We start from the raw sequence: 25,643 nt of genomic DNA, 5'->3' as shown, positions 1-25,643 counted from the left end.
TATATAGCCAAAGGATGGAAAATAGGGTCCCAAGAAGGTTCTTGTGACACCACATCCATAGAAGCATTATTCTTAAATAACCAAAAGGTAGAAGCAACCCAGTTGCCATCAACAGGCAAACAAATGAACAAACTGTTCATTCAGCTTTTTAAAAAAGGAAGGAAATTCTGTCACATGCTACAACATGGAAGAATCTTGAAGACACAATGCTAAGTGAAATAAACCAGTCATAGAAGGGACAAATATTGTATGATTCCGTTTAAGTGACTGACTGAGAGAACAGTCAAATTCATGGGGAGAGAAAGTAAAATGCTGGCTCAAAGGGGCTGGAGCAGGGAGAATGGGAAGTTATTGCCTAATAGGGACAGAGTGTCTGTTTTGCAAGATGGGTTCTGGAGATGGATGATGGTGATAGTTGCGCAAGAGTGCAATCGTACATATTTCCACAGAACTGCACACTGACAAATGGTTAACTGGATGGCTCAGTGGGTAAGTGTCCAACTCCTGATCTCAGCTCAGGTCTCAATATCAGGGTTGTGAGTTCAAGCCCCACATGAAGCTCTGTGCTGGGCATGGAGTCTAGTTTAAAAAAAAAAAAAAGGTTAAGATGGCAAATTTCATGTTATATGCATTTTACCACAATTCCCCTCAAAATAAAATATTATCACATAATAACTAAGTACTCTAAGATAGGAAAGAAAGGATGAGTGAGTTACTTTTTGGTGAGTGTCTACAGGCCTTTAAAAGATGTTCTACCAAATTAAAAAAATAAATAAACCAATAAATATTGCTTTACCAGTAATCCGCTGTGTCCGTACAACGTCTATGGTTTAGGAAGCACATCAGCACCCACTATCTCAGTTATCCTTACAAAATCTCTGTGAGGCAGATAAAGTATGTTATTCCAACTTTCTAAGAGAAGAGACTGAGGCTCAGACAAGTTCTTGGAGCCAGGAAACTACAGAATCAGCTATTAAGGGCTGGTCTCCTGTCTCTAAAATGGTAACCAATACACTTTTAGAAGCCCTTAGCTGCTTCTAGAATCCTTTGTGGTAACTCACCCCAACATCTCCTGGAGCTTGTGGTGTGCCACAGCACGAGTGGTTTTAACTTGGTTGGTTTGTAAGCCTCGCCAACTGGCCAGTGTCACGGGTCTGCTTCCTGTAGAGCCCAGTTCACTTCACTGCACTCATGGTCAGAGACAGTGGGTCTAACTCTGGCCAAACATCTTTCAAATGGAGATGCCCTTCTCTTTTTTTTAAGACTTTAGTTATTATTTGACAGAGAGAGACACAACAAGAGAGGGAACACAAGAAGGGGAGTGGGAGGGGGAGAAGCAGGCTTCCCGCTGAGCAGGGAGCCCGACCTGGGGTTTGATCCCAGGCCCCTGGAATCATGACCTGAGCTGAAGGGGGATACTTAACCGACTGAGCCACACAGGCGCCCCATCAAATGGATACTTTTTTATTTTATTTTATTTTTTTTAAAGATTTTATTTGTTTATTTGACAGAGAGAAATCACAAGTAGACGGAGAGGCAGGCAGAGAGAGAGAGAGAGAGGGAAGCAGGCTCCCTGCTGAGCAGAGAGCCCGACTCGGGACTCGATCCCAGGACCCTGAGATCATGACCTGAGCCAAAGGCAGCGGCTTAACCCACTGAGCCACCCAGGTGCCCCAAATGGATACTTTTAACAACAATTCGGTATCGATAGAAATTTGGATTTTTCCTTACTGCTACTGAAAAACTCGAAGGGCTTGCTGGAGGTCTATCAGTATTACATGCGCAGGAGAATCGGAACCTGTTAGAGTGCAGCCAGTTACAATTAAGAGGAACGGTAACTAGACCTGGTTTAAACTACAAAATGATTTTGTTGGTTCCCATAAGTGCTAAGTTTAAAAACCATATAAGCCTCAGGTCTGGAATCATCTAGAAGTTTTTGAAGAATTGGGGTCTTGGACTCCATTCACTTGCTGGACCCTCTTCCAAGCATTGACTTCCTCTACCTGGCTTCTGTCATGATGGCTCACTGGACATAGTGGTGGTCTCACCTCCACACACATGGTGTACAGAAGAGGAGGGATTGCTTTGTCCCAGCATTCTAGGCATGAGTTTCATTTGATTGGACTGATGAAGGGCCATGCCCCACCCAGTCCCTGAGGCCTGGGGAATAGGTTTACCAACTGACTTAGCTCATGTCCTGTGCTCACCTCTACAGGCCAGGGATAACCACTTCTCCCTCAATCCTCCGGAAATGGAAAATGTATGCCATTAGAAAGTAGAAATGGGTAATGACTTTCGGGAAGGATCCAACAGGTGTTACCTCAGCAGAGCTTCCCATGCTGGGTGCTGCAGCCTGTGGAGTGGTTAGGTACGGTACACTGAGTGCTCAGTAGGCCTTGGAGCCCCAGGCAAGGTTGGAGGCAGCTGGAGTTCCCATGGACGCTCTCCAGCCCTGAGCTGAGCCTAGCTGTATATGCTACACAATGTGACCGCTTTCTGTGTCCGCCGTGGGAAGAAAGGATTGAGAAATACTGTGCTACCAAGTCATTTAGATACTTCTCAATCCATGAAAGCAATTTATCAGTCATGTTAATAGACTTAGGCAATCTTCTCCCGAAAGCACTACCTTTGTGAACTGCAGTCTTATCTCAAATTTCCATTTCCAGAAAAGATGGTGCAAAAACTAGTTTGGAGGGACGCCTGGGTGGCTCAGTGGGTTGGGCCGCTGCCTTCGGCTCAGGTCGTGATTCCAGGGTCCTGGGATCAAGTCCCACATCGGGCTCTCTGCTCAGCGGGGGGCCTGCTTCCCTTCCTCTCTCTCTGCCTGCCTCTCTGCCTACTTGTGATTTCCCTCTGTCAAAAAAAAAAAAAAAAAAAAAAACTAGTTTGGATACTGCTTCATCTAGGTCTGGGTCTGAATATGGGGTAAAGTGCACATTGGCTTTGAGAGCAGGAACAGAGTATTCTTCAACATTTCCTATATGTGGGGCTTAGGATTGATCTGGCTGAATTTGATTGTAAACAACAGTGGATCTAGAACAGGATTTCCTTTGTTGGGGTGTAATAGGTAAGCCCCTGACCTCAGCCTGGCTGCTGTCATGGTCCTTTGACTTCCAAGAGTTGAAGGCAAAAATGCATGGTGGGAGGAGGGATATATCCCTCACCAAAGCCACACGTGGTCCCACCTCTCTTCAATTCTTAGCGTTGCAAAATGTTGGTACCTCTTTGGAGCTTCTCCACTGCTGGTCTGTGGCTTAGTTGTGGTGAACACACACTGACAATGAGGACACGGAATAAAGGGGAACCTGGAATTCCCTTTGCCTCTTCACCCAGACCTTTAGCAACTTTGATGGAACCTGACTCTTCCTCACTTCCCTCACCTTGCCTTCAATTTAGAGGCCAGAATCCGGTAACTTACAAGTTAGAAATAAAGTCTAGGGTGGGAAATGTGGACGTGGACATGCTCCATGCTCAGGAGAACCCTGTGCTTGGTTTATTGCTTTTTTTATAACCATCTTAACATTCTTTTTTTTTTTTTTTTTAAGATTTTATTTATTTATTTAAGAGAGAGCAAGTGCAAGCAGGGGGAGTGGGAGAGGCAGGAAAAGCAGGCTCTCTGTTGAGCAAGGAGCCCGATGCAGGGCAAGCTCCATCCCAGGACCCTGGGATCATGACCTGAGCCGAAGGCAGATGCTTAACTGACTGAGCCACCCAAGTGCCCCCCAACTTGAAATTCTTAACAATTATACCTTTGTATTTGTGTTTTGGAGGTGACGTCCGATGGGACAGCAGTGGATGTTCATAAGCTGAAGAGTTAGGTGTCACATGTGTCCTTGCTGGCTCATTCTCATGGAGTGTGCCATCTCATATCCCAGGAGCTCAGGATTTCAGTGGACTCACTGGAGATCCCCACTGGAGATAGCAAGAGACTGAGCAGACTCCAAATAGATGCCAGATAGGGTGCCAGGTCTACGACTGAGTAACTGGAGGGGTTCACCGCCAAGAAGTCATTCTTTCTCTTCCAGCCAGAAAGCAAGCGATGGCATTCTCAGAGTCATGAATGAATGAGGACTGCTACCATGTTTTCTCTTGCTCTCGTTACTTCCTTATAATAGCCAACCACTTGCTTCAAAGATTTTAGTTATTTGTTTCATTTTAGAGAGAGAGAAAGTGAGAGCACATCCAAGTGGGAGGAGGGGCAAAGGGAGAGGGAGAGAATCTCAAACAGACATGGCACTGTACCCAGAACCTGATGCAGGGCTGAGTTCGTGACTGGAGCTGAAACCAAGAGGCAGTCCCTCAGCCTACTGAGCCACCCAGGTGCCCCAGCCAACCACTTACTTCGAAGATGTGATACAAAAGGAAAGGGAAAGGAAGGGAGATCCATAGTTCCTTCTCCTTTCAGTCCTTTCTTGCTCAGGAAGCCAAAGGTAGAGAATGTCGGTAGGATGTGGGCATATTAAGAAGTGAAAAACAACAAAGAACGTTTGGCTATTTTAACGCCATGTTTCCACTATTCTCGCTACAACAAAATATATATGCGTGTACAAACTATGAAACAGAAGCGGTGTGATTTGTGTGATTCTGCGTATGTTTCATGCTCTTATACGTCCATCTAAAGATGCCATTTGTGGGGCGCCTGGGAGGCTCCGTCAGTTAGGAGTCTGCCTTTGGATCAGGCCATGATCTCCAGGTCTTTGGGATCAGGTTCCTTGCTCAGTGGGGAGCCTGCTTCTCCCTCTGCCTGCCGCTCCCCCATGACTTGTGTGAGCGTTCTCTCTCTGTGAAATAAAGAAATAACAGGTTTTAAAAAAGAAAGAAAGAAAAGTAAATAAAACTGGCATTTGTGATATAAAGATGAGTGGTAAAAATTCATGCTAATAATGTAAAATTGTAGTTTTTCCTTTACTTGAAACATTAAATAGCAAGTGGAAAACACCATGACAGGTGAACAGAAGGAAGAAACATTAGATTTTAGTAGCTTTCATGGTGCTTTTTTTCTTGTTCTTTGAAGGGGCCCCACATGTGTGTTTTGCACTGGGTCCTCTAAGTTAATGGGGCTGGCCCTGGCTGGAGCCCAGATATCTGCATTTCAAAGCACCGTGCCAGAAGATTCCAAAGCACAGCCTGAAGGTAGAACCTGGTATCTTTCTCCCTGGCTTCCCAGGGCTCTATTCCTGCCAGCCTGTTCCAGCACTCCCCCAGCACTGCCCCTCCACCTTCGCCTCCAGAGTCCTGAGCACAAAGTCAAGGTTCTCTGAGCTCCGGAGTTGTCTGCCCTGCATAGTGTGGCTCCCTTTCTCTCAAATAACATTGATGCTGTGCTTTAGATGCCTTAATGTGAAAGCATACGGTTGCCCAGCTACTCTGAAGGGACAGCTCAGTTTTAAAAGCATTACATCCTAACTTCCAAGCCTCCACATTTTTGCTCCCTGAAGTCATAAGGTTATTTCCTACCTGGTTTCCAAATGCCCCTCTGACCTCTCACTCAGTTTAGAATTTCAGTCATTTTCCTAATCGACTACAGGTTTTTCTGGAGGCCTGTAGTCTTTAGGAAATCCTTGAGAGCCTCCCCACTTGTCTCCAGTGGAGACCAGACATGACAACTGGGCAGGCCTGGCACTCTGCCCGCCTCTGCTCACCTCCACCTCCCTCTCAGGGCAGTAGCCCATTCTGTCCTCTCTTCACTCTACCGCCTCACTGCTACCTGAAACAAAACAAAACACTTGGCTTTTCCAATTTAATAGTTTATTATCTTTTTAAGAGTCTATTGATTTATTTGACAGAGAGAGAGACAGCGAGAGAGGGAACACAAGCAGGGAGTGGGAGAGGGAGAAACAGTCTTCCCACAGAGCAGGGTGCCCGAGGCGGGACTTTGATCCCAGGACTCCGGGATCCTGACCTGAGCCAAAGCCAGACACTTAACCACTGAACCACCCAGGTGAATAGTTGAATGTAGGCTCTTCTCCTCCCTGAATGGAAGTATCATCCCCAAAGTTTACAATCCCCCTCTTGATAATTTTGCCCAAGGAAGAGACATTTCCACTCGTAAACTTTTTACTTGCATTCTGTCACATAATCTTTTACTTAAACTTATGGTTATCAGTATTTTGTGGACCTTTTACTGATTTCAAAGAAACTACATTGTTATTAGATCAACAGGTATCATTGTTTATGTCCTTAGAAGTTAGTGCTCTCAGAGGCGGGCCCGATCCTTTACGTCACCCTATCCTCTGCTTTACTGGTGAGAAAACCAGCTTGGAGAAGCTAGTGTTATGGGGCCTGGTACAATACTTAGTTCTTCTGAAGTCGAGCTCAGTGTATCAAAGTCAGAAAAGGCAAGAAACCTGTAGGTTGGTGAAGACATCGGCGCACAGTGCGGGGCACCCTGCAGGTTGGGGGGACAGAAGCTCCTTCACTCCCCTCACCCCTTCTGGACCTCAGCCATTACCCCTTCACCTGGTTGTTCATCTGTATCCTTCATGATGTCCTTTACGAGAAGCTGGCAAACAAAAAAGCGGGATAAAGAAAGAGAAAAGGAGAGCAAAGAGCAAAGAACAAAGAGTTGAAGGAGAGATACTATCCTTGAGTAACTGGGGAATGAAGCAAAAGCAAGACATCCAAAAATAGACAAATGAGATTCTATTCAACCAGTTATTTTTTCTAGTAAAGGACTGGCCGTGGTAACTTAAAAACATTCTCTAGAAGATAAATAAGGAGATGAGGGGACTCGGGCTTGGAGAGGTCATGTAACTTGAAAAGGTTAAGAGAGGAACCCAGTGTTTTCATCTCGCCTAAATGATCCAGTAAAGTCCTTCTGCCTCCAAGAAAATGAAAAAGTATACCTGTTTCTGTTCCACGGTCGTCCTAAGTTTTACATCTTTCATGAGAACAACAACAAAAAAGCACCAAAGGCAAAATGCGATCTTTTTGGAGTGCTTTTCTTTTTTTCTTTTTTTTTTTTAAGATTTTATTTATTTACTTGACAGACAGAGATCTCAAGTAGGCAGAAAGGCAGGCATTTAGAGAGGGAAGCAGGCTCCCCGGATGAGCAGAGAGCCCGAGGTAGGACTCCATCCCAGACCCCGAGCCAAAGGCAGAGGCTTTAACCCCCAGAACCACCCAGGCACCCCTCAGAGTGTTTTTCTTAAGGGAGCCCAGAGGGAGAAGAAAGCAAATCTCTCTGGGTGGGTCAGCCCCTTCGTAAGGAGGAATCGGTGTTATTTTGACTTCGCAAGAGGGATGCCCGTGGTAAAAATTCAAACCGTTTTGAGAGAGAGAGAGAGAGAGAGAGGATTACCTCATCTTCAGTAGAAGGGCCACCACTCTCTCCAGGCTACAACCCATTTCTGAAGCTTTCACACAACTTCCTTGTATAACCAGAGAGAAGGAAGGAAGACAGCACACGAGGAGTGGGGGAAGGAAATGGACCGGCTGCTATTGTAAGGCTGGGAGAAAGGCAGCCAGAAGGTGGGAAGAATAGGTGGGGTGGGGCCTGGCCACACAAGATCAAAGGCAGCAGTAGGATTAGGAGCATTTACCTGGCCTGAGGCATGTGGAAGCAGGACTCTGAACCCAGCCCAGGGAATGGTGGGTGTGTGGAGATAGGTCCCTTTTATCTAACATGCAACAACCACGTATCTTTGTAGGCCAACCTGTTTTGCTCTAAAACTTTTAAAGCGTTTCTGCTTTAGGTATTTATTTTTACCAAATTTCGAGGTGACATCCAGGTTTAGCGGGACACCAGCTAGCTTGCTTGGAGCGTCACAAGTTCAGTTGTCTTTCACTTACGGCCCCAGTTCTAAAACACCTCTCAAGGCGGTGTCAAAAACAAACAACAACAACAAAAAAAACAAAAAACCAAGCGGGGAGACTGGGTGGGTCGCTCGTTAAGCATCTGCCTTAGGCTCTGGTCAGGATCCCAGAGTGCTGGGATGGAGCCCCACACCGGGATCCCTGATTGGCAGGAAGCCTGCTTCTCCCTCTCACACTCCCCCTGCTTGTGTTCCCTGTCTCGCTGTGTCTCTCTCTGTCAAACAAATAAATAAAATCTTTTTTTTTTTTTAAAAGCATTTTTAAAAATCCAAATGCAGAGGCACAAAATCTTGGCAGCCAAAATTGTACGGGCTTTGAAAGAGAAATGGAGCCCAAGGACACGAATTGACTTGTTGAGTGCCAAAGGATGAGAGACCAATTTTTTAAAAAAGAGGAAGACTGGATGTTATCTGACCATTCACTTTCGAGCTGGTAATACACTCGGGATCCCTTGGTAAGGGACATTGCTGTTTATAACTTAGAATACCCAATCCACTGTCTGAGGCCCGGTTCATAATACCCAGACCTGTTGTCTGGGTGTCGTCTTCATGAACAAAACATGTTGGACTTCCTAGCTGCTTTCCCGCTAACAGAATTCCCCTAAACCAAGGTGGATCTTCTGGTTACTTCCAGCACCAGGCCAGCAGGCATTGATTTACATCATCACATAAATGTCATCTCAAAAGAGCCCGGAGAACCCTCCTTGACTCTCCATTTGCAAAGATCGGGTTACAAAAAGCGCCGCCCCCCAATACCTGGATGCAGGTTTGACATTGTGACAGTCAGTATAATCGAGGAAAACGCCCTTCAAGGAAAACATGCTATTATGTGAACCCAGTGGGCAGACACAGAAACAGGAAGGCTGAGATTAGAGTCTGCTTTACAGTTCTTTTGATGTTTCCGGAGCCAACTCGGGAAGCCGGTGAGGCTCTCAGGGAGCTGATCAAAGGTACCTCGGCAGGTTCAAGTTAACACGGACTTGGCGAAAGCAGGGCAGCACCTGCCTGCGAATAGCAACACATTTCACCAAATAAAGTCGACCTTTGAGTCAAGCTTGGAGGTGACAGTCCATTATAAAAGTTGCACAGAGTTTTTTCCTGCTGTAGCTGAGGTCTCTGAAAGGGAAATAATGCTCTGCTTTGTTTTCTTTGCTTGGTGGTATTTATTTTAAAGCCGATCTTTGCCCGCTGGTGTATACCATTTAAGACCTCTGGCTCTAATCAGCTTACATGGACTTGTTTCCAAAAAAGGTGATATTTTGGGGTTGGAGGAGAGAAGAGTGGAAAGGCACTGTCATAAATCTTCACTTTCCTTTTTAAAGTGTTACTTCTTGAAGCGGTGTCTTCGGTCCAAGGCGGCCCCTCATCTCTATTTGGGAAAATACAGTTTCCCCCTAAAGACAATTTCTATACCGAGGAAATTAAAAGGAGCAGCACAGAGTAATGAGATACACTAGGATAAGTCTAAAGTTTCTCTGAGTCAAAAAACAAACCACCACTCCAGACATGCACTGAAAAAAGTAGTAGCCCCAAGGTTGCAGGCTCAGAAAGCTGATACTTAGAAAGGGAAATGAAATGCAGTGAATCAGAGATTAGGTGTTAAGACTCACACAGAGAAGCTACAAAACAGATTTCTTGGCATTGGAGAGTTCATGATTTCAGGCTCTGGCCAGCCATAGGATTTAGGAAATCAAGTCTCCCTGAGAAGCAGAGGTGGCCAAAGGGTAAACCAATGGGGGATGGCAGGGAGCTTGCTAGACAACAGAAAAATAGAGGTACTTAGAAAATAAAACTTGAATGTGATCATCTGCCAAAACAACCATCAAATCTTTTTTGATCAACAGCATGATAAAAATGGGACAGGTCCAAGTTATTTCATTTCAGGTATCGCGTGTGGAAGGAGAGGGAGTTTACAGAATCACCTAGTGAATGTGGGCTCTATTAGCCACTAACCACAGCCACCTTGAACTTGGATGAGCCTCAGGTTTCTTAGCTCCATAATGGGAATAACATCTCTCACTAGGGTTGTGAGGACTAAAGGAGACAGGTATAGAAACTGTTCGATAAATGTAATACTAATGAAATAAATCACATAAAGTGTTCAGTAAATATTGTTTCTTTTCCTTTTCTCATTGATCTCACATTTTTCATTGCAATATTGGGTTTATAGATGATACATTTATAGAAAACATTACAATTGGAGGACTGTTGATTAGAGAATTGGAAATAAGTAATGTTCCAGATTGTGGAGATTTACCATACACATAAGCTGGGGGTGGGGTGGGGAGAAATGTTACCTAATGTGATACACATCACAGAATCAATGGAGTAAATCAAATTTCCAAAACAAAAATTGATCTTGAAACCCCTCCATGGTTTCGTTTTCCTAACCTGTATGTTCGTCAGTTAAATGTCTGTGTCTATATAAGTTCTCTCTACGTCTGAGTAAATTCCCACCGTGGAATTTGATTTCATTTGCAAGTTAACCTTACAGCGCTTCAAAAGCTGTACATTCTATTGACGTCTATAAAACATTTCATTCAAAAACGATTTCCTTGACATTTGGTGAAAACCTTATAGTATTTTTTATTGTACTCATCACTTTTCATGCTTCCCTCATTTATTAGCTGTCCTCCTGTGACCACCAACCATAAATTGTTGCTCTTTCTTTTTTTCTTTAAGATTTTATTTATTTGTCAGAGAGAGAGAGAACACAAGCAGGGGGAGCAGCAGCAAGCAGAGGGAGAAGCAGGCTCTCTGCTGAACTAGGAGTCCAATGTAGGACTTGATCCCAGGACCCTGGGATCGTGACCTGAGCGGAAGTCCGACTCTTAACTGACTGGGCCACCCAGGCATCCCAAATTACTAGTATTTCTTCAGCCACAAATTATTTATTATTTTTTCGGTCTTTAAATCATAAAACTCATCTCAGGGGTGCCGGTTAAACATCTGCCTTCAGCTCAGATCATGATCCCAGGGTCCTGGGATGGAGCCCATTGGTCTCAGTACTCAACCGGGAGCCTACTTCTCCCTCTCCTTCTGCCTGCCACTCCCTCTCCTTCTGCCTGCCACTCCCCCTGCTTGAGTTCTCTGTCAAATAAGTAGATAAAATCTTGGGGCGCCTGGGTGGCTCAGTGGGTTAAGCCTCTGCCTTTGGCTCAGGTCATGATCCCAGGGTCTTGGGATGGAGCCCCACATCAGGCTCTTTGTTCAGCAGGGAGCCTGCTTCCCCATCTCTCTCTCTGCCTGCCTCTCTGCCTACTTATGATCTCTCTCTGTGTCAAATAAATAAATAAAATCTTTAAAAATAAGTAAGTAAATAAATAAATAAATAAAATCTTAAAAAAAAAAAAAGAAAACACCCCTTATCTCAGTAGTCTGTTTTTAGGTAGAGGTCAAGATTTGATACATTCTTCTCTTAATTAGCTTAATGAGACCTAAAACCTGATTTCTGAAAGTTGCTTTTTACTCTCTGAACAAGTCTTCAGAGATAAACTGTATTTTTTCATTTGCTACAAATGCATGTTTATCTTCCTGAAGTATTAGGTCTATTGTTGCTGGCTTAGTTTGACAAGTTGCATGGACTGTACGGATGCTACATACGACCCCAGCGTCTGATACCAAATTTATGTTAAACTCTAATTGGCTAAGTTGACCTAGATGATAACTCTACATCCAATTACATTTATTTACTTATTTTTATTTCTTTAAAGATTTTTTTATTTGAGAGAGAGAGCAAGCAGGAGAGCACAAGCAGGGGGAGTGGCAGAGGGAGAGGGAGAAGCAGACTCCTTACTCAGCAGGGAGCCAGCTGCCAGGACCCTGGGATGGTGCCCTGAGCCAAAGGCAGATGCTTAATGATTGAGCCACCCAGGAGGCCTAAATTACATTTCTTACAAAAATTGTCTAATACCTCAACAAAAAGCGAAAGAACATTTTTTTTTAAGGTACGGAAAGAGAACTCCTAGTGTTCTCCTTATGTAGAGAAACTACCTAATAAGCCAAGCCACAGGTTTTTTTTTTTTTTAATTTTATTTATTTATTCATGAGAGAGAGAGAGAGAGAGAGAGAGGCAGAGTCAGAGGAAGAAGCAGGCTCCCAGGGAGCCCAATGTGGGATTTGGGATTTGATCCCAGGATCTTAATCATCTGAGCCACCTAGGTTCCCTGTTTTTTGTTTTTTGTTTGTTTGTTTGTTTTAAGATTTTATTTATTTTTGAGAGAGAGGGTGAGAGAGGAGAAGAGGGAGAACGAAGTGGAAGAGTAAGAGGGATAAGCAGATTCCCCACTGAGCAGAGAACCCGATGTGGAACTCGATCCCAGGACCCGGAGATCATGATCTAAGCCAAAGACAGACACTAAACCAATTGTGCCTCCCAGGAGCTCCTGTTTTTGTTTTTTTAAGCCTTCCAGGTGATTCCAATTTCCAGATAAATGTAAGAACTCGTGATTTAGCATTTAAAAGTAACTACAGTAAAATTCTACTTTCTAGTAATGGCAGAGTCATTTCTTTTCAGACTAACTTTCCTACAGGTAATAACAACAAAATGTGAACAAAAAATTAGGCAAAAAGCTAATTGGAGGCCTGGAGAGTGAACAACAGCAGGAAGAAACTGGAGGGTTGTTCACCTTTAAAATGAAGGAACTTCAAAGAATAAAATATCCAACTTGTGGCTTGATGCCTGAGGGCTCTCTTCCATCTTCAGTAGAGGTGGCAGAGAGCTGCAGCCTTAGTGACCTGAGATACTAAGGACAGAGTTGGAGTTGGCAGAGTAAATGGAAAGTTAGAAGAGGAATCCTGCAAAGGAGGGAGCAGCAGAAGGAGCAAACCTAACTCTGAATCCAAACTGTCCAAATCCTTGGTCCGCTTGTGCAGGGAGATCCTAGTGGGCCCGCTGAAAGGCAACAGCTGGAAGCTGAAAAAATTGATCAGACATTTGAGCTACTATTTACCACAGGGAAGACAGATGTTGAAGTTTCAGTCCAAGCCAAATGAACTGCCTGCTGGAACAAAGAACAGAAACAAAAAACCACTCTTTAGAGGAATGTAGCAGAATCCAGAATCCTTATTAAGGTATTATCTATAATGTCCAGCATACAGTAAAAAAAAAATCACTTGGCAAGCAAAAAAATAATGTGACCCTTTCTGAAATGAAGTGCAAACTGACTGATTTGACATGTAAATTAACAAATACTTTAAAACAACTATTATAAATAGCTTATACGAAAATATACTTGTGTGGTATCTAGGTGGCTCAGTGGGTTACACCTCTGCCTTTGGCTCAGGTCATGATCCCGGAGTCCTGCAATTGAGTACCACACTGGGCTCTCTGCTCAGCAGGGGGCCTGCTTCCCGCTTCTCTCTCTGCCAGCTTGTAATGTGGCAGATAAATAAATAAAATCTTAAAAAAAAAAAAAAGAAAATATACTTCTGATTAATAAACTGATGGGAAATCTCAACAGAGAAACAGAAATAATAAAAAAAGAACCAGATGGGAATGATACATGTACAAAACATAATAACTGAGTGAAAATTCATTGGATGGGCTCAATAGCATATTAGGGATAGCAGAGAAGTTGGTGAATTAAAAATTACTTAATACAGGGGCACCTGGGTGGTTCAGTAAGTTAAATGTCTGCCTTTGGCTCAGGTCATGATCCCAGAGTCCTGGGATCAAGCCCCAAGTCAGTCTTCCAGCTCAAGAGTCTCCTTCTCCCTCTTCCTCTGACCCCCACCCTGCTTATGCTCTTTCTCTCAAGTAAATAAGCAAAATCTTTTTAAAAGATTTTACTTATTTGACAGGGAGAGAGATCACAAGTGGGCTGAAAGGCAGGCAGAGATGGGTGGGGGGAAGCAGGCTCCCTGCTGAGCAGAAAGCCTGATGCAGGGCCATCCCAGGACCCTGGGATCATGACCCGAGCCGAAGGCAGAGTTTTTAACCCACTGAGCCACCCAGGTGCCCCACAAAATCTTTTTTTTTTTTTAATTATTTAATACAGGCACGCATGGGTGGCTCAGCATCTGCCTTCGGCTCAGGTCATGATCCCAGGGTCCTGGGATTGAGTCCCACAGTCCCGCATCATGCTCCACACAAAGCAGGAAGCCTGCTTCTCCCTCTCCCACTCCCCCTGCTTGTGTTCCCTCTCTCACAGTATATCTTTCTCTGTCAAATAAATAAAATCCTAAAAAAAAAATTACCCAATACAAATTATTCGATTTGAAAAATAAATAGAAACAAGACTTAAGAAAAACAGCCTGGAGAAATGTCAGGTGATCTAATATAAATCTACGTAAGTTCTAGAGAGAAGACCGCAGAAAACAAAAATTTAAGTAATCGCCAAATTTTCTCAAATTCGGTGAAAAAACAAAACAAAACATCAACTTACAGATGCAGTAAGTTCAACCCCAAACAGAAAAAATACAAAGAAAACCCTACCTAAGCACATCATAGTGGAACTACAAAAATCCAAAGATAAAAGAGCCAGAGAAAGACATGATATACAAGAGAACAATTAGACCATTGATGTCTCATCCCAAACAGTAGAAACCAGAAAACAAATGCCTTTAAAGTGATGGAAAAAACAAAAAGCAAAAGCCATCAACCCAGAATTCGATCTTTAGTGAAACTGTCCTTCAAAGATGAAAGTAAAATAAGACATTTTCAATGAACAAAAACAGATGATTTGTCACTGGCAGGCCTGCGCAATTCTCAAGGAAATTCTTTACGCTGAAGAGAAATGATAACATGTCATTTGGATTCACAAGAAGGAATGAAGAGCACCAGAAGTGATAATATTTAACAAAAATACAAGACTATATATATCCTCTTTTCTCTGAATTTTTAAAGAGACATGGACCGGCCTAAAACAAAAATTATAGCATTGTAATTAATTTATTATGTATGTAACTCTACTATATATAAAAAATGAAGGAAGGAAGCATACTGTTGCAAGGTACCGTATTTTGTATGAAGTCGTGTAATAATAACCCTAAATAGATTGTTGTAAATTTAAGATGTATTTTTTAATCCCTAGAACAACCATTAAAAAAAGTACAGCTCATAAGCCAATAGAAAAATTAAAAAGAAACACTAAAAATATTCAACTAACCTGAAAGAAGACAGAGGAACAGAGAAAAACCCAAAAGACACATAGCAAAAATTATATTAAATATATATAACACTGTATGTTAATTGGAATTAAAACTAAAAGTTAACAAAAAATTGTATTAAACATAAATCAAATATATACACCAAGTAAAAGGCAGAGATAAAAAAGGCTAGATAAAAAAACAAGACCCAACAGTATCCTATCTAGGAGGGATGAACTTTAAACAGAAACACAAATAGCTAAAAGTAAATGAAAAGCGATTATGTAAATACTAAGCACAAAATTCATTTCTATTCAGCTGCAATATGGATAGTTATATGGTCTTTTATATTTCACATTCCAATTATATTTACCTGTTTTTTAATGGTTTACATTTATTACAGACCAGTTATTATCAACCAGGATCTTTATGAACCTCAAGCAGAAAAGAAGTCAAATAAAACACAGGCAATTCTGGAGGACTCTGTCGTTTTTTTAAACTTTTGGGTTTCGTTTGACCTTAGACATTTTTCTTTTAAATCACTCATATGGCGCCTTCTCTCTCCCCTGCTAGTATGATTAATTAAACATCTTAACAAGGTAAGCCTTTCAGGATTTGCTGGTCTCCCTTATCTCTACTCAAAGAATTTCAGTCTTTGATCTAGCTATTAGAGCAGGTAATGAGTCTTAGTCATCTTTATCTCATTTATATTTGATATTTCCTTTTCTTCATTTATTTCTTTTTCTGGTTGTATCTACTTCTGCAACCCTGAGGTGGGGCCACCCCCTCATGGTCGAGGTTCCCTTCATTGCTGCACCCATCACAGGCTACCACACACCTTTTCCTCACTTGACTTCCACCTCTTTGCTTGACTTCTCAGTGTTGCTTTTCTATTTACAAGTCTGAGTTTAGCCCTTTCTATGGTAGGGACTTAAGTTGACAAAATTAGACAAACTTAACTTTGAATTTTTCTACATTCTTTAAACAGTACTAAAGCTCTGATGTTACCTCAAACTCAAGCCAGTTCCTAGCTGGAGCAGGGCTGAAAAGAACAGGACTGCAATAACAAAGAAACCTCATACTAAGCATGACAACAAAGAATGGTTTTGTGGCATGTGACAAATCTGGTCAACCATGTAAGTGAAAGGAACACCACCAATTCCCTTCTGGCTATCCTGGCCTCGTAAGTAATTGTCTATCCCAACAAACTCCACTTATGTATGGCACCAGTTTTCACCCACTATGACCTTAGAAAATAAACCTAATACACAAACAGTCTCATGGCTGACAGAACCCCACTGTTTTAATCATTTTAGAAAATGTTTTCAGATGTTTTAAGAGGTGATTTCTGTACAGATTCACATCGTATTTGCATGTAAGGGCCTAACCTAACTGTAGCACTTGATAAAGTTTAAAGAGTGACATGAAAGAGGGAAATACAGAGGGACTCCATAGGTTATGGTTTCCTTCTGAAAACTTCAGTCCTAATCAGGAGCTTTGAGACCTTTTTTCAACACTGGCCATGTCTCAAAATGTGAAGGACAGATCACCAAGGGATTTAGTGGTTCGCTAAACACTGATGGAATGAATCATTTCAACTTGTCATGCAGTTTTAAGTCAAGATTTAAGGGCCTGCTTATGCCTCCTATCAAGAGTAAATATCACACATCCTGTTTATACATACTGGCTTGTTGTCCACGGTTCTTCAAAGAGCTCGTGACACCCCCCTAACTCACACTCCACCCTACCCCCAACTTCCTGCTCATTGGGTGCTATATTCCTACTCATTTTTAAGAAGTGCTTCCCTCAACAAAATACTCTGTATTACAGTAAATTTTAAAGAAAATACTTTATTACATCATGAAAAAAAAAGGCATCAATCAACTAGATTCATACTTGTTTGGAAAAAAATGGAAAATTTATTAATTAGTCAGTATGTGGGCATCCTGTTCCACATGGGAATGAGAAGATGCTATAGGTTCTCTAAGTATTGCACAGTCTGGAGAAAAAAAAAAAAAGAACAAAAAAAAGGGAAGGGAGAAAGAGGGGAAAAAAATAAATCACATGATCTTGGGAACCATCTCACATTATGAATAATCTACCAAGAAACATTTAAAAAAGAAAACCCTTTGTTTCTACAGTAGCTTTGAGTTTATAGTTCTTGGAATGACTGTATTCCATTGAAGACATCTCAGTAACAGGAAGCTTCACTTTAGCAATCCCATGTGCAAATATTAATAAAAAAATATATAAAATAATGCAGTTTGTCTCTTGCCATCATCCCGGCAATCATAATAACACCTGTGAAAACTTTTCTTCTTGAAAATGGGTTAAGCTGTAAGTTTAGCCTGAAGCTCCATCTCTGCAGCCCGTTTGAGTGCAACATCCACGAGAAGCTGAAATCCACTAAAATCCTGGTTGAGGTCCGGTGGAGTAGGGGGGGGAGTGTTGAAAAGACCGCTCTGTGGATTTGTACTTGGTCCGGATTTACATGTGTCCTCTGGGTACAGGAGGGAGGTGTCTGTGAAGCTGCTGGCTGCTATCTGCTGTGTATCTGTGTTTTGCCCCACACCAACTGGCTGGCAGAGAGAGAAAGGCACGTCTTTCAATGCAGTCACAGTGGTATGACAAATCACGGATGGACGAGCCAATATTGATCCTGGGGACGATGGCTTGGGGGATAGCGGCCTCCCTAGGGCTGGGTTTGGTCCAGCTGTACAGGAATGAAATGGGCTCTCCTCTAGAGTCGGTGGGAAGTTTTTGATACCAATGGCTGACTCCACAGAACTTGCCTCAGAAATCTTGGCCCCACGGCGGGAAATTGTGAACTGATTTGGATCTTTGCCATCTTTTCTCAGCATGTCTGGGAGGAGCCTGCGGCGGGCGTTGATGAACCAGTTACAGACCTGAAATCATAAAGGTATGCTTTAACACTCGGCAAACACGTTCTGAGAACCTTCTCTGAAATGCCTAATTGATCTCTCTCTTTGCAGTAAAGAAGGCATAAAAAGGCTTATCGGAACTTCCAAAGTTATTTCAAGGTATTTGAGCTCCGCCAAGAAAGAGAGCTATTTCCTGCCATAAATCTATTCCTCTTCTAATACAAATTCCCTTTTTAATCTCATCATCCTTAAGCCTTTTCAAGAGAAGAAAAGGATAGAAATTCTCAAATGTCTGAAAATGAGTTTAGGGAGGGAAGTTCACCCTTTAACACTCCCCCATATTAACCTATTACCCACTGCCCCAGCATTTAAGTTAATCAACTACAGGAAAACTTTTCCTGTATGAAAAGGGCCACTCCTCCCAGTTACTGATTTTTCCCAGTTCAAATGACTGTGTCAACAGACACAACATGAATTACTTCACTGAAGTCTGCCCTTGTTTAAATATCAAACCAGTTTCCTGGGCAATAGAGGAAGATTTAACCTCCTCTTTATGTTTGGTGCATAAAAGAAAGCCCTTTTAGGCATTAAAGGAAATGCTATTTGACAGATGACCGTCAAGTGTTTCTGCTTCTCTAAAGAGCCAGTTAGTACTATAAAGTTTACAATAGAAAAATATTCTTCTTCTTCTTTTTTTTTTTTGGAGTGGGGAGGCATTTAATGATTTGATAAACAGGAATGCTATAAAAGGTCTTTGGAAAGGGAAAGAAACCAACCCCATGCATACACCTCATGTTCTTTTTCCTTACCTGTAGTGTAGACAGGTGTGTTTGTTGGGACAGTAATGCTTTTTCTTGTTCTGAGGGATAGGCATTGTATCGGTGCTCATACAGCCAATCGCGGAGAATCTGCACAGATTCCTTGGGAAGGTTGCCCCTTCGCCTTCTCTTGCTTGCACCAGCAGAGGAGGAGAGGTCCAGAGGGATGTCCATGTTGTCATCATCCTCCGTCTCACTGCCCGATGCCACAACAACACCTGGTCAAGGACAAAGGCCAGCGTCAACCATGTTTATCAGGGGAGCACCAACGCACAGCTTATCTCTTAGGGCCATTAGTGTGCAACCACACTGTCTTGACTCCTGAGAGCCAAGCGAAGTACCAGTGTTTTCTCTCTTGACGTATCAGAGCACATGTCAAAGCCTCAACGGTAACCTGACCAGTGGTGGCATGTTAGAGATTCTCAACCAGTGGTCACGAGCCCTTTCATACCCACTTTCCGGTAGAATTTAACTTCTCACATTCCTTTTGAGTGATGCCCAGAAGTCTCGCGCAGCAGAGGAGGCAACGCTGCACCTGAAGTGAATAGTTGGGTCACATGCGAATAGGAAAGGCGCTACAGCAGATGGAATGTATCTAACAATCTTCTCCTTGAGGTCATTGCTAACTCAGGAAAAACAATCCAAGGGTCCATACATTTTTTTCCCACTTATATAAGGAGGGGAAATCAAACACTTAACCCAGTATGTGTCTGTGTGTATATATATATACTTTTTTTTAAAAAGTGGGCTCCACAGAGGGGCTTGAACTCATGACCCTGAGATCAAGATCTGAGCTGCAATGAAGAGTCTCATACTTAACCCACTGAGCCATCTAAGCGTCCCCAACCCAGTTAGTAATTCTAAAGGTAAAATTTATTTCAATTTTTTCTGCCAACTCCATGGTCATTTCTTTTTCATTGCTACCTACATTTATTCAAAACTAGACACCTACTTTTAATGGAAAGCACTGGTCACCTTTTACTAAGTACAAACAGCCACTTTAGTTTTCAGTTTTGGCACACAAAAATATTGTTTTACTACTAGTACTTGAGTAAGAGCTCAAAAGATGCTACTACTGAATAAACTTTTAAAAATTTCTATAAATTTCAACTGACAGTTTAATCAGAATCTAGAATACTACATAGCAAGAAGTAGACTTCAGTCTTAAAATATTACATGGCAAAGACTGAATATGCACCCCCTAGAGGAAATGCTCTTTTGTCGGTAAGTACTTTAATCCTACCAGAAATTTTAAGAATTCACAGCCGTAGAGAATATTTACAACACATATAATAGACTGGGGTCAACAAAAATTCAGACTTGGCCCCTTTAACATTTAAACATAATTTTGAACTTTAAAAAATTTAAATTACAAATGCTATGGACCCTCCCCCCTTTCAAAAGGACAACTGGCAACTCTGAATGACTAAAGAAATAGATTATCTATTTTGAAGACAATCTAGAATGTTTAAAATGTAAATGAATTACAAACAATCGCGTGCTCGAAAAATACCAGTAGTTCTATATAAAAAAATTAAAATAACATAAAATTGAAAGAAAACAGAACGTTCATAACTTTGTTGATGCAATTCAGAGTAGCTAACCTTGATAAAAAAAATAAAAACAAATACTCCACCTCGTGATAAACCATTCGATGCATTATAAAAAAATTTTTAACCCGTCCTTTTAAAGCATTTTAACACTCAAAAAGCTTTGCATCCCAAGATTTGTTGACGAGCTAGTTCACAATTAAGTCTGACTTTTACTTGGGGACACATTTTTAGTTTTGGACTGCAGGGGGCAGATAGTGCTGGAGGGAGTGTCCACAGAAAAGAACCTTCCAAAGACAAAGTAAAGCAAGTTCTAACAAAAGAGTAGGATGATCTTGCAAATTCACTTCAGCTCAAGGCTTAACCAACAGCCATCAATAAACCGCACAGAAGAATCCTAAGTTTTAACCGCCACGTATTTTATGTTCCCTTTTGCAGAGGATTTCATTAAACTGCTTTAAAACAAGTTTTTTTAAAAAAAGAGGCACATTTAAAAATGAAACTGCTTTTACTGTAGAAAATTGGAGAAACTTTTAAAACCTATATCGAAATTTGGGCCAAGAGCTACTAATAAAATACCTTAAGAAATTAGAAATGAGTTCCTGTTTTACATTTACTTTGATAAATAAAGAAATCTACCTTTTAAAAAATGTGTCAAGTAATTGAATGACTAAGGCAAATTTGAATAAAGCAATTTGTTTAAACTCTTCAACGTCTGAAAAGCCAGACATTCTTCTTGAGGCTATAATCCCTTTCCCCCCTTTTAATCTAGAAAAGTGTGAAAATTTTCTCAGTGAACGATGAATTCCCAACTGTATGTTGATAACAACAAAAGAGTTTGAGACAAACAAACAAAAAAACCCCTGAAGCCTGCCCTTTGATCTGCTTGCTTAGTTTGACAAGAAGCCTGATCTTTCAGAATAGGTTAGTGACACACAAAAAGCAGGTTTCAGTTAAGCAACACTAAACTGAAGTGTGACTTTACTCTGTTCTCAGTTCATTTAAATAAATGAATGCCAGGCCTCTGGACCTCTTAACAAATATTTCCAGTATGGGCACAAAAGCTGAAGTAACAGGAAGTTAAGACTTCAAGTTCCTTGGCCACACCAGCTGATACTTCACTGCAGCAAACCACGTTTGCTGCTGTCAGGACTGTTTTCATTAAAACCCTCCCTCCGGATTGTGGCTCAGCTTGGAAAAACAAAAAGACTTTTCCACGTTACTCATTTCCTATTGTAACAGAGCTTTCCCGGTTACCACTTTTTTCCAAAGGTCCTGCTCTGCTTACACTTTAAAAAATGTGGTGGTGGGGGAGGGGGCTCACAAGCCTTTTTTTACTCCATCCACATGCAAGGAAATGTTTAGAAAGCCACAAGATGGCCTATGGATCCCACCGCTGGGAAAATCAATCTTTTCTTAATAGGAACTGGGGCTGGGGGTGGAAGGGGAAGGCCAGAGATCATGGCTGTGAAGTTGGGACTTTAAAAAATACCTGGAAGAGGCTAGAAAGGGATCTAGAAGTTAGAATAATCGAAGGAAGAGTTTAAGTATACAAATAGGAAAAAGGAAGCCTAACCTAACAAGTTTTCTGATTAGAGTATCTCAGGAGATGCCACGGAAATCGTAGTTAACACCCCAGGCACAAACTCCAAGGTGAGCTTGGCTGGACCCAGCTGGAGAGCAGTTCTAAAGGAAGAACTCCAAACTGTCAGACACTAGAAGCAAAAAGACGTCGGGGATCTTCCTCACTCAATCTTTGCTTGTTTTAAATCCATTTGCTGGGTGAGAACTTTCTGATATCCTCCGCTTCCTAAAGACGAGACACTAAGATCACAAAACAGGCTTACCAAATCTTGGGCCTTTAAAGTGCTTTTGTTCTCAAGAAAACTTTTCAGATTTTCAGAGACTTTTATAAAAACAGACAATAGTCCAACCCCACAAAAGCCAGGCAGGGCAGATTTCTTCCCGGGTCCTGGCTGAGCCGACCCGCAAGGCGGCCCCCTCCGAGGTAGTTGGAGGAAAGGGGCGGGGAGGCAGGACGCAGGAGGACCACAGAGGGAGGAGCCCGGGAGGGAGGACAGCCAGGGAAGCTTTTGTTCTAGCGAGTTTCTCAGCCTCAACTGAAATCGCCCCTCCAACCGCACGGGCAGAGAGGACTTCAGGAGTTTCAGATTACGAGAAACTAGAAACGAGGCTGTGAATCTCAACATTCTGAGGGGTCTGCCCACCGTCAAGACGATTTGCCGGGAAAACCTAAAAAGGGAAAGAAACTGGGCAATCTCAGCAGTCTCGGCTCCTCCGCACAAGCTGTGAACCAGTCGCAAAGTTTCCCTTCCAACACGTCACCTTTCATTGTTTCCATGAGTCGGCGCTCGGTAGCAGGACCTCCTTACCCGGTGCGGCCGGGGCCGCTGACCCTGAATATTTGGGGTCCCAGCCTAGTTCCTTTGCTGGGAAGGGGGGACATACTCGTGGGGGGTTCTGGGGAGGGCCGGGGAGTGCTGGCGGTGGGGAGGGGAGGGCACGACGACGACAAGGGAGAGCCTTGGGGACAGCGAACGTACCCGAGGGGCTGCGGGGGAGGACCCGCGAGGCAGCTCTGCGCCTTCCCCACCCGAGCCCGAACAATGGGGGGAGCCCGCCTCCGGCGGAAACCTAGCTTTGCTGTAGGCTCCCAAGAACCGCTCTACATAAACAAACCCCCCAACTGATGCCCGTCAGTTCCACCAGGAGACCGAAAACGCCTTCCAGTAAGGAGCTAGACCCGTCAGTCGTCGGCGAGGTGACACACACAGCCTTCCAGACGCCACGCCGGGCGCTCCCCGCGCGCGTCTGTTACCGAGTCCCGTTAAACCTCCGAACCTCTAAGCCCTCAACGTTCTCACTGACCGTTGGGGAGGGTTCGCTGGGAGTCCTACGACCAACCACTATGAATACCCCGGGTTTTGGTATTTAATTTTACTCTCTCTGGGAAAGCCTGGGTTGAGAAGCTCCGCGTGTTCTGAAGCCACCGGCCCAGAATGAAAGGGACAAGAACTCCCAGGTGAAAACGTGGCCGAAAGAACTCTTCTGGGTTGAAGGCTGCCCGGCTACCCACACTGGGTTTTGACGGTATCCGCCGGCGGAGTCTGAAAGAATGTGGAGTTACAAAAACTCCCGGACGCTCCCGGGCATGCGCAGCAGCCCCCCCCCCCCCCCCCGCCGCCCCCGCGCTGGCTTCCCTGAGCGATTAACTTCTGTTTTGAACCACTCCACATAAATCACAACAGAAAAGCCAACTCTGGCTCACCACGGAACGTTCGGGGTACCTCCCAGTCAGGGACTCAAAAAAGTTAACTTCAAAAGGGAGTTAACATTCTTTGACCTTTCGTGGCGGTGGGTTTTTTTTTTTTTTCTTTTCTTTCTGTGTATTTTGTTTTTAAACCAGACTGACGGCAAGTTTTAGTTGTAACGCTTCCAGAACGCTTCGTGGAAACAATGACAGACTCACTCTGTGCCCTTACAACCAAGCCTGCTTGTCACACTGGGACTCATTCTGACCACACGCCGCTTTAAGCTGCTCGCCCTCCGTCCTGACTCTTCATCGTGCCTCATACTCATCGTGGGAAAACTTTTAGAGACTGGGAGTTTTAAAAAAGTCCAGCTTTCCAAGGCTACCGACACCCTAGGGCGGTTTGGAGGCCAGGGTCGCATTCCTTCGATTGTGAAAACACCCCATCCCCAGCGAAGAGAGTGCCCGGGCCCAACTGGGAGGGAGTGGGGGCCCGGGAGCCCAACTTTCAGACAAAGGCGCCGCGGCTCCGCGGTCCTGGCGGGGAGAATCGGGGTGGGGGGTCCCCACGACCCGGCCCAAACCTCCACCCGCGAGAACCAGCGAGAAGCCACGCGGCGGCTCCGCGGAGCGTGGGGTGTCGGCTGAAACAATGAAACTTGGGAGGCGCACAAACAAGGCACTGAGCGTGTTTCTTGACAACGTGCCAGCAGCGTGGAGAGGCCCGTCTCCCCACAACAGCCCCTCGTGTTGTGTCTAGAAGGAAAACAGCAACTGCCATTTCAGACGCAGCTTCAACAAAGAGAACCGCCGCGGTTCCTGAGCGCCCCGGGCTGAAAAGTCCACTAAGTCACTCTTTCCCCAAGCCCGGCGGGGCCCAGCGAGCACGTTTCCCGGGGACCCGCGCCCACGGCGGGCACAGCCCGCCAAGCCTTACCTTTCTTGCTTTTCATTCTGGAGCTCCCCTTCCAGAGCGAGGCGATGCGGGGATCTCGAGGGGCCAGGAGTGGGGGCAAAGGGGGGCACGCGATTGTCCTCCTTCCCAGCCGACTCTCCCGTAACTTGCAGGACGCGCTCCAGCCGTTATTGCTAATCAAGTCGCTCGGATCCCAGGCTCCCGCTTCTTGGGTGGAATTCAAGTGACACTTGGGCTTCCTCCTGCCGGGATCTTCTGGCAGCCGGCTGAGGACTCTCCCTCTCCCAACTCACTCCCCTCCCCACTCCTCTCCTTTGTTCCCCGATCCTGCTCGGCGTACCTCGGCGCTGTCAGAGTGAGAGAGGCGAAGAGGGAAGGTACAGGAGGTCCTGCCTCCGCCCCCAGCTGCCCGCCCCGTCCCCCGCCCGCCCCGCCGCTCCTCCGCCCCTCCCCCGCACCTTCTAGTTGGGGAGGACGGCACCGAGCGCTCGGGCTGCACTGCCTCACTCTGCGCCTCTCTGCCCGCTGTCATCCGTCCCTCGTGGGGGCGGCTGAGCCCAGAAACCCGATCCTTCCTCGGTGCTGCGCGCACGCCGCCCGCATCCCTTGCTCGGCTGCGGCAGCGGCGGCGGCGACACCAGCCCGGCGCCCGGGTTTCTCTTTTGGGCCTTTCTTCCTCCGCCTGGCGAGGGTGCGTTTGGTTAGGAAATTGCAACAGATGGAAAAAGGCTGCCCCCTCCTCCACCCCAGGGAAGAAAAGGCTCCCCTCTCGTTTTTGACAGCTGCCCCAAACTCCACCGTTCCCGGCTCTAGCCGCAGGAGAAGACAGCTGCTTCTGATTCAAGGGGCGGGGCACCGCAGGAAAAGTATTCAGGACAAGAACCAACTTCTTCCAGAATGCGCGGCTGCCATTGACACGCGGGCGCGGCGCGTCGCACCCTGCTCCTCCCGGGGCTCTTCCTCCAGCGGCGGCGACGGCGGTGGGTGGGTGGGTGGGGGCGGTTGGGGGAGGAGAATGAGACACCGACACCCCAGGCAAATGTCTGTTACCCCCGGCTAAAGCTGTGAGTTCCGGACTGGATTGCAAGGCAGTTTCAAAATCTAACTCGTTGCGGACAGACACTTGTCATGCTCACATGCTCTTTAAAAAGTCTCAGCCTGGGGACTGCCCGGGCGCGCGCCTGCCCCACGGCAAAAACTCGGCCTGAAACCTCTACCCTAGGACTCAGGAGGCTGCCGCCTTTAAGGAAAAGGGGCGACCACACTGGAGCTGGTCGTCTGTTTCGGTAAACAGTCTACTTTT

General features: G+C 44.5%; 1 protein-coding gene and 1 long non-coding RNA gene across 7 annotated transcripts; both read right to left on the bottom strand.

The window, feature by feature from the left end:
- Nucleotides 1-4,135: 4,135 nt before the first annotated feature.
- Nucleotides 4,136-7,447, bottom strand: LOC309848007. The gene is made up of 2 exons (XR_014302783.1): nucleotides 7,301-7,447; nucleotides 4,136-4,781 (listed from the first exon to the last, which is right to left on the bottom strand). It is a non-coding gene; the product is annotated as an uncharacterized lncRNA (long non-coding RNA).
- Nucleotides 7,448-16,737: 9,290 nt separating this feature from the next.
- On the bottom strand, nucleotides 16,738-25,609 carry TGIF1 (TGFB induced factor homeobox 1). Of its 6 annotated transcripts, none has more exons than XM_082698969.1 (5): nucleotides 25,228-25,609; nucleotides 24,799-25,022; nucleotides 24,362-24,547; nucleotides 18,595-18,821; nucleotides 16,738-17,809 (listed from the first exon to the last, which is right to left on the bottom strand). In XM_082698969.1, exons 3-5 carry the CDS (start codon nucleotides 24,375-24,377, stop codon nucleotides 17,234-17,236), a joined length of 819 nt encoding a protein of 272 aa, XP_082555095.1. In that variant the 5' UTR covers nucleotides 24,378-24,547; nucleotides 24,799-25,022; nucleotides 25,228-25,609; the 3' UTR covers nucleotides 16,738-17,233. The 6 variants fall into 6 exon arrangements, with proteins under 6 accessions (XP_082555095.1, XP_082555092.1, XP_082555093.1 ...); XM_082698966.1 differs by having other exon boundaries at nucleotides 24,362-24,687; nucleotides 25,228-25,418; XM_082698967.1 differs by having other exon boundaries at nucleotides 24,362-24,687; nucleotides 25,139-25,292.
- Nucleotides 25,610-25,643: the final 34 nt, after the last annotated feature.

Source organism: Mustela nivalis (genome assembly GCF_964662115.1).
Source record: "Mustela nivalis genome assembly, chromosome: 14".
In the NCBI taxonomy this organism is placed as follows: domain Eukaryota; kingdom Metazoa; phylum Chordata; class Mammalia; order Carnivora; family Mustelidae; genus Mustela; species Mustela nivalis.
Note: the sequence above shows the minus strand (reverse complement) of the source record. Positions and strands in the feature narration are given on the sequence as shown.